A 15,643-nucleotide genomic window follows, 5' to 3' on the forward strand; every position below is an offset into this window, starting at 1 on the left:
ACGCACGCACACCACACAGAGCAGAGACACGCACGCCACACACACAGAGAGAGACACGCACGCACACCACACACAGAGAGACACGCACGCACACACACACAGAGAGACCACGCCACGCACACCACACACAGAGAGACACGCACACACACACAGAGAGAGACACGCACACACACACAGAGCGAGAACACGCACAACACACCACAGAGAGAGACACGCACACACACACACCACAGAGAGAGACACGCACACACAGAGAGAGACACGCACACACAGAGAGAGAGACACGCACACACACAGAGAGAGACACGCACACCCACAGAGAGGAGACACGCACACCACACAGAGAGAGACACGCACACAACAGAGAGAGACACGCACACACACAGAGAGAGACCCGCACACACACAGAGAGAGACACGCACACACACAGAGAGAGAGACACGCACACACACAGAGAGGAGACACGCACACACACAGAGAAGACACGCACACACACAGAGAGAGACACGCACACACACAGAGAGAGACACGCACACACACAGAGAGAGAGACACGCACACACAGAGAGAGACACGCACACACACAGAGAGAGACACGCACACACACAGAGAGAGACACGCACACACACAGAGAGAGACACGCACACAACAGAGAGAGACACGCACACACACAGAGAGAGACACGCACACACACAGAGAGAGACACGCACACACACAGAGAGAGACACACACACACACAGAGAGAGAGACGCACACACGAGACGCACGCACACACACACACACACACGAGAGACACGCACGCACACACGAGAGACACGCACGCACACACAACACACACACAGAGAGACACGCACGCACACCCCCACACACACACACACAAGAGAGGCCCACGCACGGCACCACCAACACAGAGACAAGCCACGCACACACACAGAGACACGCACGCACACACACAGAGACACGCACGCACACACACACAGAGAGAGACACACACACAGAGAGACGCACGCACACACACACACAGAGAGACACGCACGCACGCACACACACGCACACACACAGAGAGAGACGCGCACGCACACACACAGAGAGAGACACGCACGCACACACACACACACAGAGAGAGACACGCACACAGAGAGAGACACGCACACGCACACAGAGAGAGACACGCACACACACAGAGAGAGACACGCACACACACACACAGAGACACGCACACACACATAGAGAGAGAGAGACGCACGCACACACACACACGAGAGACACGCACGCACACACGAGAGAGACACGCACACGCACACAGAGAGAGACACGCACGCACACACACAGAGAGAGACACGCACGCACACACACAGAGAGAGACACGCACGCACACACACACAGAGAGAGACACGCACACAGAGAGACACGCACACAGAGAGAGACACGCACACGCACACAGAGAGAGACACGCACGCACACACACAGAGAGAGACACGCACGCACACACAGAGAGAGACACGCACGCACACACACAGAGAGAGACACGCACACACACACAGAGAGAGACACGCACACGCACACAGAGAGAGACACGCACACGCACACAGAGAGAGACACGCACGCACACACACAGAGAGAGACACGCACACAGAGAGAGACACACACACAGAGAGAGACACGCACACACACACACACACAGAGAGAGACACGCACACACACAGAGAGAGACACGCACACACACACACACACACAGAGAGAGACACGCACACACACACACACACACACACACACAGAGAGAGACACGCACACAGAGAGAGACACGCACACGCACACAGAGAGAGACACGCACGCACACACACAGAGAGAGACACGCACACACACACACACACACAGAGAGACACGCACACACACACACACAGAGAGAGACACACACACACAGAGAGAGACACGCACACACACACACACAGAGAGAGACACGCACACACAACACACACAGAGAGAGACCACGCACACACACACACACACAGAGAGAGACACGCACACACACACACACACAGAGAGAGACACGCACACACACACACACAGAGAGAGACACGCACACACACACACACAGAGAGAGGACACGCCACACACACACACACACACACACAGAGAGACACGCACACACACAGAGAGAGACACGCACACACACCAGAGAGGAGACACGCACAACACACAGGAGAGAGACACGCACACACACACACCACACAGAGAGAGACACGCACACACACACACACAACACCACACACAGAGAGAGCACGCACGCACACACAGAGAGAGACACGCACGCACACACACAGAGAGAGACACGCACGCACACACACAGAGAGAGACACGCACGCACACACACACAGAGAGACACGCACGCACAGAGAGACACGCACACAGAGAGAGACACGCACACGCACACAGAGAGAGACACGCACGCACACACACAGAGAGAGTACACGCACGCACACACACAGAGGAGAGACACGCACACACACACAGAGAGAGACACGCACACACACACAGAGAGAGACACGCACACAGAGCAGAGACACGCACGCGCACACAGAGAGAGACACGCACGCACACACACACAGAGAGAGACACGCACGCACACACACACACACGAGAGAGACACGCACACACACACACAGAGAGACACGCACACACACAGAGAGAGACACGCACACACACACACAGAGAGAGACACGCACACACACACACAGAGAGACACGCACACACACACAGAGAGAGACGCACACACAACACACAGAGAGACGCACACACACACACACACACAGAAGAGAGAGGCACACACACACACACAGAGAGAGACACGCACACACACACACACACAGAGAGACACGCACACACACACACACAGAGAGAGACGCACACACACACACAGACGAGAGACGCACACACACACACACACAGAGAGAGACACGCACACACACACACACACACAGAGGACACGCACACACACACCACACAGAGAGAGACGCACACACACACACACAGAGAGAGACACGCACACACACACACAGAGAGAGAGAGACACGCACACACACACACACAGAGACACGCACACACACAGAGACACGCACACGCAGAGACACGCACACGCAGAGACACGCACACGCAGAGACACGCACACGCAGAGAGACACGCACACGCAGAGACAGCACACGCAGAGACACGCACACGCAGAGACACGCACACGCAAGAGACACGCACACGCAGAGACACGCACACACACACACAGAGACGCGCACACACACACACACAGAGACGCGCACACACAGAGACACGCGCACACACACACGAGAGACACGCACAGAGACACGCACACACACACACAGAGACGCGCACACACAGAGACACGCGCACACACACACACGAGAGACACGCACAAGAGACACGCACAGAGACACGCACAGAGACACGCACAGAGACACGCACAGAGAAACGCACACACAGAGACACGCACACAGGCACGCACAGAGACACACACACAGGCACGCACAGAGACACACACACAGGCACGCACAGAGACACACACACAGGCACGCACAGAGACACACACACAGGCACGCACAGAGACACACACACAGGCACGCACAGAGACACACACACAGGCACGCACAGAGACACACACACAATCACACACAGAGACACACAGAGACGCGCACACACACACAGAGACGCGCACACACACACACAGAGACGCGCACACACACACACACAGAGACGCGCACACACAGAAACACGCGCAAACACGCACAGAGACACGCACAGAGAAACGCACAGAGAAACGCACAGAGACACGCACACACAGAGACACGCACACACAGAGACACGCACCACACAGAGACACGCACACACACACACCAGAGACACGCACACACACACACACAGAGGCACACACACACACAGAGACACACACACACACACAGAGACACGCACACACACACAGAGACACGCACGCACACACATAGACACGCACGCACACACATAGACACGCACACAGAGACACGCACACAGAGACACGCACACAGAGACACGCACACAGAGACACGCACACAGAGACACGCACACAGAGACGCGCACAGAGACACGCACACAGAGACACGCACACAGAGACACGCACACAGAGACACGCACACAGAGACACGCACACGCACACAGAGACACGCACACATACACAGAGGACACATACACATACACAGAGACACGCACACACACACACACAGAGAGACACGCACACAGAGACACGCACACAGAGACACGCACACACACACACACAGAGACACGCACACACACACAGAGACACGCACACGCACACATACACAGAGACACGCACACATACACAGAGACACGCACACACAGAGACACGCACACACAGAGACACGCACACCACAGAGACACGCAACACACACCACAGAGACACGCACACACACACACAGAGACACGCACACACACACACAGAGACACGCACCACACACACAGAGACACGCCACACACACACAGAGACACGCACACACACAGAGACCACGCACGCACACACACAGAGACACACACAGAGACACGCACGCACACACAGAGACACGCACACGCACACACACACAGAGACACGCACACACACAGAGACACGCACACACACACAGAGACACGCACACACACACAGAGACACACACACACACACAGAGACACGCACACACACAGAGACACGCACACACACAGAGACACGCACACACACACACACACACACAGAGACACGCACACACACACAGAGACACGCACACACACACACAGAGACACGCACACACACACAGGAAAGACACGCACACACACACAGAGACACGCACACACACAGAAGACACGCACACACACACAGAGACACGCACACACACACAGAGACACGCACACACACAGAGACACGCACACACACACAGAGACACGCACACACACACAGAGACACGGCACCACACACACACACACAGAGACACGCACAGAGACACGCACACACACACAGACACGCACACACACACAGACACACGCACAGACACACGCACACACACACGCACACACACAGAGACACGCACACACACACAGGGACACGCACAGAGACACGCACACAGACACGCACACACAGAGACACACACGCACACACACAGAGACACGCACACACACACAGAGACACGCACACACAGACACGCACACACACAGAGACACACGCACAGACACACGCACACACACAGAGACACGCACACACACACAGGGACACGCACAGAGACACGCACACAGACACGCACACACAGAGACACGCACACACACACAGAGACACGCACACACACACAGACACACGCACAGACACACGCACACACACAGAGACACGCACACACACACAGGGACACGCACAGAGACACGCACACAGACACGCACACACAGAGACACGCACACACACACACAGAGACACGCACACACACACACAGAGACACGCACACACACACACAGAGACACGCACACACACACACAGAGACACGCCACACACACACACAGAGACACGCACCACACACACACACAGAGACACGCACACACACACACACAGAGACACACACACACACACAGAGACACGCACACACACACACAGAGACACGCACACACACACAGAGACACACACACACAGAGACACGCACACACAGAGACACGCACAGAGACACGCACACACACACAGACACGCACACACACACAGACACACACACAGACACACACAGAGACACGCACACACAGGGACACGCACAGAGACACGCACACAAACAGACACGCACACACAGAGACACACACACACAGAGACACGCACACAGAGACACGCACACACACACAGAGACATGCACACACACACAGAGACACGCACACACAGACACGCACACACACAGAGACACACACACACGAGACACACACACACACACACACAGAGACATGCACACACACACAGAGACACGCACACACACACAGAGACACGCACACACACACACAGAGACACGCACACACACACACAGAGACACGCACACACACACAGAGACACACACACACACAGAGACACGCACACACACAGAGACACGCACACACACAGAGACACGCACACACACAGAGACACGCACACACACAGAGACACGCACACACACACACACACAGAGACACGCACACACACACACACACACACACACAGAGACACGCACACACACACAGAGACACACAGACAGAGACACACGCACACACAGACAGAGACACGCACACACACAGACAGAGACACGCACACAGAGACACGCACACAGAGACACGCACACAGAGACACGCACACACACACACACACACACACAGAGACACGCACACACACACACAGAGACACACAGACACACACACAGAGACACACAGACAGAGACACGCGCACACACAGACAGAGACACGCACACACACACAGAGACACGCACACAGAGACACGCACACACACGCACACACGCACACATACGAGACACGCACACACACAGAGACACGCACACACACAGAGAGACACGCACGCACACACACACACACACACACACACACAGAGAGACACGCACGCACACACACACAGAGACACGCACGCACACACACAGAGACACGCACGCACACACACAGAGACACGCACGCACACACACACAGAGAGAGACACACACACAGAGAGAGAGACGCACGCACACACACACACAGAGAGACACGCACGCACGCACACACACAGAGAGAGACGCGCACGCACACACACAGAGAGAGACGCGCACGCACACACACAGAGAGAGACACGCACACAGAGAGAGACACGCACACAGAGAGAGACACGCACACGCACACAGAGAGAGACACGCACACACACAGAGAGAGACACGCCACACACACAGAGAGAGAGAGACCACCCACAGAGAGAGAGAGACGCACACACACACACACACACACGAGAGAGACACGCACGCACACACACAGAGAGAGACACGCACGCACACACACACAGAGAGAGACACGCACACACACACACACAGAGAGACACGCACACACACACACACACACACAGAGAGAGACACGCACACAGAGAGAGACACGCACACAGAGAGAGACACGCACCACAGAGAGAGACGCGCACACAGAGAGAGACGCGCACACAGATAGAGACACGCACACGCACACAGAGAGAGACACACACACACACACAGAGAGAGACACGCACACACACACACACAGAGAGAGACACGCACACACACACACACAGAGAGAGACACGCACACACACACACAGAGAGAGACACACACACAGAGAGAGGACACGCACACAGAGAGAGACACGCACACAGAGAAGAGACACGCACACAGAGAGAGACACGCACACACACACAGAGAGAGACACACACACACACAGAGAGAGACACGCACACACACACACAGAGAGAGACACGCACACACACACACACAGAGAGAGACACGCACACACACACACACAGAGAGAGACACGCACACACAGAGAGAGACACGCACACACACACACACAGAGAGAGACACGCACACACACACACACACACACACAGAGAGACACGCACACAGAGAGACACGCACACAGAGAGACACACGCACACACACACAGAGAGACACACGCACACACCACACAGAGAGAGACACGCACACACACACACACAGAGAGAGAGACACGCACACACACACACACACACACAGAGAGAGACACGCACACACACACACACACACACACAGAGAGAGAGACACGCACAACACACACACAGAGAGAGACACGCACACACACACACAGAGAGAGACACGCACACACACACACAGAGAGAGACACGCACACACACACACAGAGAGAGACACGCACACACACACACAGAGAGAGGACACGCACGCACACACACAGAGAGACACGCACGCACACACACACAGAGAGACACGCACGCACACACACACACACAGAGAGACACGCACGCACACACCACACACAGAGAGAGACACGCACACAGAGACACGCACACAGAGAGAGACACGCACACAGAGAGAGACACGCACACACACACAGAGAGACACGCACACACACACAGAGAGACACGCACACAGAGAGAGACACGCACGCACACAAGAGAGACACGCACGCACACAGAGAGAGACACGCACGCACACAGAGAGAGACACGCACGCACACGCACACAGAGAGAGACACGCACGCACACACACACACAGAGAGAGACACGCACACACAGGAGAGAGACACGCACACACACACAGAGAGAGAGACACGCACACACACACAGAGAGAGACACGCACACACACAGAGAGAGACACGCACACACACACAGAGAGAGACACGCACACACACACAGAGAGAGACACGCACACACACACAGAGAGAGACACGCACACACACACAGAGAGAGACGCGCACACACACAGAGAGAGACGCGCACACACACAGAGAGAGACGCGCACACACACAGAGAGAGAGACGCACACACACACACACAGAGAGAGACACGCACACACACACACAGAGAGAGACACGCACACACACACACAGAGAGAGACACGCACACACACACACAGAGAGAGGACACGCACACACCACACACACACACAGAGACACGCACACACACACACACAGAGACACGCACACGCAGAGACACGCACACGCAGAGACACGCACACGCAGAGACACGCACACGCAGAGACACGCACACGCAGAGACACGCACACGCAGAGACACGCACACGCAGAGACACGCACACGCAGAGACACGCAGAGACACGCAGAGACACGCACACGCAGAGACACGCACACGCAGAGACACGCACACACACACACAGAGACACACACACACAGAGACGCGCACACACAGAGACACGCGCACACACACACGAGAGACACGCACAGAGACACGCACAGAGACACACACGCACAGAGACACACACACACACAGGCACGCACAGAGACACACACACAGGCACGCACAGAGACACACACACAGGCACGCACAGAGACACACACACAGGCACGCACAGAGACACACACACAGGCACGCACAGAGACACACACACAGGCACGCACAGAGACACACACACAATCACGCACAGAGACACACACACAATCACACACAGAGACACACACACAATCACACACAGAGACGCGCACACACAGAGACGCGCACACACAAGAGACACGCGCACACACGCACAGAGACACACACAGAGACACGCACACACAGAGACACGCACACACAGAGACACGCACACACAGAGACACGCACACACAGAGACACGCACACACAGAGACACGCACACACACACACACAGAGACACGCACACACACACACCAGAGACACGCACACACACACACGAGACACGCACACAGAGACACGCACACACACAGAGACACGCAACGCACACAGAGACACGCACACAGAGACACGCACAGAGACACAGAGACACGCACACACACAAACAGAGACACGCACACACACACACACACAAGACACGCACGCACACACACAGAGACACGCACGCACACACACAGAGACACGCACGCGCACACAGAGACACGCACACAGAGACACGCACACAGAGACACGCACACAGAGACACGCACACAGAGACACGCACACAGAGACACGCACACAGAGACACGCAACACGCACAGAGACAACGCACACGCACAGAGACACGCACACGCACACAGAGACACGCACACAGAGACACGCACAGAGACACGCACACACACACAGAGACACGCACACACACAAACAGAGACACGCACGCACACACCACAGAGCACGCACGCACACACACAGAGACACGCACGAGAGACACGCACACAGAGACACGCACACAGAGACACGCACACAGAGACACGCACACAGAGACACACACACAGAGACACGCACACAGAGACACACACAGAGACACACACAGAGACACACACAGAGACACACACACACACAGAGACACGCACACACACAGAGACACGCACACACACACAGAGACACGCACACACACAAACAGAGACACGCACACACACAAACAGAGACACGCACACACACAGAGACACGCACACACACACAGAGACACGCACACACACACAGAGACACGCACGCACACACACAGAGACACGCACACACACAGAGACACGCACGCACACACACAGAGACACGCACAAGACACGCACACAGAGACCACGCACACAGAGACACGCACACACACACAGAGACACGCACACACACACAGAGACACGCACACACACAGAGACACGCACAACACACACAGAGACACGCACACACACCAAACAGAGACACGCACACACACAAACAGAGACACGCACACACACAAAGACACGCACACACACACAGAGACACGCACGCACACACACAGAGACACGCACACACACAGAGACACGCACGCACACAGAGACACGCACACAGACACGCACACAGAGACACGCACACAGAGACACGCACACAGAGACACGCACACAGAGACACGCACACAGAGACACGCACACAGAGACACGCACACAGAGACACGCACACATACACAGAGACGCGCACACATACACAGAGACGCGCACACACACACACAGAGACACGCACACACGCACACAGAGACACACACACACACAGAGACACAGAGACACGCACACAGAGACACGCACAGAGACACGCACACACACACAGAGACACGCACGCACACAAACAGAGACACGCACGCACACACACAGAGGCACGCACACACACACAGAGACACGCACGCACAGACACGCACACAGAGACACGCACACAGAGACACGCACACAGAGACCGCCACACAGAGACACGCACACAGAGACACACACACAGAGACACGCACACAGAGACACACACACAGAGACACGCACACAGAGACACACCACAGAGACACACACAGAGACACGCACACACACACAGAGACACGCACACACACACAGAGACACGCACACACACACAGAGACACGCACCACACACACACAGAGACACGCCACACACAAACAGAGACACGCACACACACAAACAGAGACCACGCACACACACAGAGACACGCACACACACACAAGACACGCACACACACACAGAGACACGCACGCACACACAGAGACACGCACACACACAGAGACACGCACGCACACACACAGAGACACGCACACAGACACGCACACAGAGACACGCACACACACACAGAGACAGCACACACACAGAGACACGCACACACACAGAGACACGCACACACACACAGAGACACGCACACACACAACAGAGACACGCACACACACAACAGAGACACGCACACACACAGAGACACGCACACACACACAGAGACACGCACACAACACAGGACACGCACGCACACACAGAGACACGCACGCACACACACAGAGACACGCACACACACAGAGACACGCACACACACACAGAGACACGCAACACAGACACGCACACAGAGACACGCACACAGAGACACGCACACAGAGACACGCACACAGAGACACGCACACAGAGACACGCACACATACACAGAGACACGCACACATACAGAGACACGCACACACACACACAGAGACACACACACACACAGAGACACGCACACAGAGACACGCACACAGAGACACGCACACACACACAGAGACACGCACACATACACAGAGACACGCACACATACACAGAGACACGCACACATACACAGAGACACGCACACATACACAGAGACACGCACACACACACACACAGAGACACGCACACACACACAGAGACACGCACACACACACAGAGACACGCACGCACACACACAGAGACACACACAGAGACACGCACGCACACACACAGAGACACGCACACACACACAGAGACACGCCACACACACACAGAGACACGCACACACACACAAGAGACACGCACACACACACAGAGACACGCACACACACACACAGAGACACGCACACACCACAGAGACACGCACACACACACAGAGACACGCACGCACACACACAGAGACACACACAGAGACACGCACGCACACACACAGAGACACGCACACACACACACACAGAGACACGCACACACACACAGAGACACGCAGACACACACACAGAGACACGCAGACACAACACAGAGACACGCACACACCACAGAGACACGCACACACAGAGACACGCACACAGCCACACACACAGAGACACGCACACACACACACACACAGAGAGACACGCACAACACACACACAGAGACACGCACACACACACACACAGAGACACACACACACACACAGAGACACGCACACACACACAGAGACACGCACCACACAAGAGACACGCACCACACACACACAGAGACACGCACACACACACACACAGAGACACGCACACACACACAGAGACACGCACACACACACACACAGAGACACGCACACACACACAGAGACACGCACACACACACAGAGACACGCACACACACACACACAGAGACACGACACACACACACACACAGAGACACGCACAGAGACACGCACACACACACAGATCACGCACACACACACAGACACACGCACACACACACAGGACACGCACAGAGACACGCACACACAGAGACACGCACACACAGAGACACGCACACAGAGACACGCACACCACACACAGAGACACGCACACAGAGACACGCACACAGAGACACGCACACAGAGACACGCACACAGAGACACGCACACAGAGACACGCACACAGAGACACGCACACAGAGACACGCACACAGAGACACGCACACACACACAGAGACACGCACGCGCACACACAGAGACACGCACGCACACACACAGAGACACGCACGCACACACACAGAGACACGCACACACACACACAGAGACACGCACACACACACACAGAGACACGCACACACACACACAGAGACACGCACACACACACACAGAGACACGCACGCACACACACAGAGACACGCACGCACACACACAGAGACACGCACGCACACACACAGAGACACGCACGCACACACACAGAGACACGCACGCACACACAGAGACACGCACGCACACACAGAGACACGCACGCACACACAGAGACACGCACACACACACAGAGACACGCACACACACACAGAGATACGCACACACACACACACAGAGACACGCACACAGAGACACGCACACAGAGACACGCACACAGAGACACGTACACACGCACACAGAGACACGCACACACGCACACAGAGACACGCACACACACACACAGAGACACGCACACACACACACAGACACGCACACACACACACGCACACACACACACACACACACACACACACACACAGAGACACGCACACAGAGACACGCACACACACACAGAGACAGGCACACACACACAGAGACACGCACACACACACAGAGACACGCACACACACAGAGACACGCACACACACAGAGACACGCACACACACAGAGACACGCACACAAACACACAGAGACACGCACACACAGAGACACAGAGACACAGAGACACGCGCACACACACACACAGAGACACGCACACACACACACACACACACAGAGACACGCACACACACACAGAGACACGCACACACACACACAGAGACACGCACACACACACAGAGACACGCACACACACACAGAGACACGCACACACACACAGAGACACGCACACACGCACACACACACGCACACACACGCACACACATGCACACACGCACACACACACAGAGACACGCACACACACACAGAGACACGCACACACACACAGAGACACGCACACACACACAGAGACGCGCACACACACACACAGAGACGCGCACACACACACAGAGACGCGCACACACACACAGAGACACGCACACACACACAGAGACACGCACACACACACACACACAGAGACACGCACACAGAGACACGCACGCACACACACACAGAGACACGCACACACACACACAGAGACACGCACACACACGCACACACACGCACACACACGCACGCAGAGACACGCAGAGACACGCACACACACACAGAGACACGCACACACACACACACACACAGAGACACGCACACACACACAGAGACGCGCACACACACACACACAGAGACGCGCACACACACAGAGACGCGCACACACAGAGACATGCACACACACAGAGACATGCACACACACAGAGACACGCACACACACACAGAGACACGCACACACACACAGAGACACGCACACACACACACAGAGACACGCACACAGAGACACGCACACACACACAGAGACACGCACACACACACAGAGACACGCACACACACACAGAGACACGCACACACACACAGAGACACGCACACAGAGACACGCACACACACACCTGATGGCTGCCATGTTTGGACGAGCCGCTGCTGCTGTCGCTGTGGGAGGGGGATGTTGATGTCATCTTTCTGTGACTTGACAGTTCTGCTTACGATTGTCTAGTCCCAGCGGAAACCACCAAGGTCACAATGGGGTCAACAGGAACATCACCTAACACACCGACCTCAAGAGGGCGTCATCATGAATAACCACTGTTGAATAGGAAGAGAGAGACGCAGTGAATAACAGAAGATTATTACTTCATTTCCAGCATGTTGAGACAAACAGGTGAGCTGAGAGAAATTAAAGCCACATACCACTGTAGGGTTGCTTTAGTGAAGCAGCAGAACAATGAGATGCGACTTCTCTGAGAGAACAGACAAACTATCCTACGTCCTCAAAACTAGGTGCACTTTTAGGTTAGGCAAATCAAATTTTATTTGTCACATACACATGGTTAGCAGATGTTAATGCAAGTGTAGCGAAATGCTTGTGCTTCTAGTTCCGACAATGCAGTAATAACCAACGAGTAATCTAACCTAAGAATTCCACAACTACTACCTTACACACACACACACACACACACACGTGTAGTGCTAGCTGTGCCACCAGAGACTCTGGGTTCACGCCCAGGCTCTGTCGCAGCCGGCCGCGACCGGGAAGTCCGTGGGGCGACGCATAACTGACCCAGCGTTGTCCGGGTTAGGGAGGGTTTGGCCGGTAGGGAAATCCTTGTCTCATCGCGCACGAGCGACTCCTGTGGCAGGCCAGGCGCAGTGCACGCTAACCAGGTCGCCAGGTGCATGGTGTTTACTCCAACACATTGGTGCGGCTGGCTTCCGGGTTGGATGCACGCTGTGTTAAGAAGCAGTGCGGCTTGGTTGGGTTGTGTATCGGAGGACGCATGGCTTTCGACCTTCGTCTCTCCCGAGCCCGTACGGGAGTTGTAGCGATGAGACAAGATAGTAGTTACTAACAATTTTGGATACCACAAAATTGGGGAGAAAAGGGGGTAAACATTTTTTTTTATAAAATTTTAACAAATTTAAAAAGTGTAAAGGGATAAAGCATATGTACATAAAGATATATGAATGAGTGATGGTACAGAACGGCATAGGCAAGATGCAGTAGATGGCATCGAGTACAGTATATACATATGAGATGAGTAATGTAGGGTATGTAAACAAAGTAGCATAGTTTAAAGT

The 15,643-nt window shown here is 55.2% G+C and overlaps 1 protein-coding gene across 4 annotated transcripts in view; it reads right to left on the reverse strand.

The window, feature by feature from the left end:
• LOC109903344 (oxysterol-binding protein-related protein 3) overlaps positions 1-15,643 on the reverse strand; it is a 44,176-nt gene that overhangs the window by 12,247 nt on the left and 16,286 nt on the right. For all 4 annotated transcript variants that reach the window (XM_031788962.1, XM_020499980.2, XM_020499982.2 and 1 more), the window contains exon 2: positions 14,458-14,650. In XM_031788962.1, the coding sequence (XP_031644822.1) occupies positions 14,458-14,523 (66 nt within the window). In that variant the 5' untranslated portion in view covers positions 14,524-14,650. The remainder of the gene's footprint in view (positions 1-14,457; positions 14,651-15,643) is intronic.

Source organism: Oncorhynchus kisutch, linkage group LG14 (assembly GCF_002021735.2).
Source record: "Oncorhynchus kisutch isolate 150728-3 linkage group LG14, Okis_V2, whole genome shotgun sequence".
In the NCBI taxonomy this organism is placed as follows: Eukaryota; Metazoa; Chordata; class Actinopteri; order Salmoniformes; family Salmonidae; genus Oncorhynchus; species Oncorhynchus kisutch.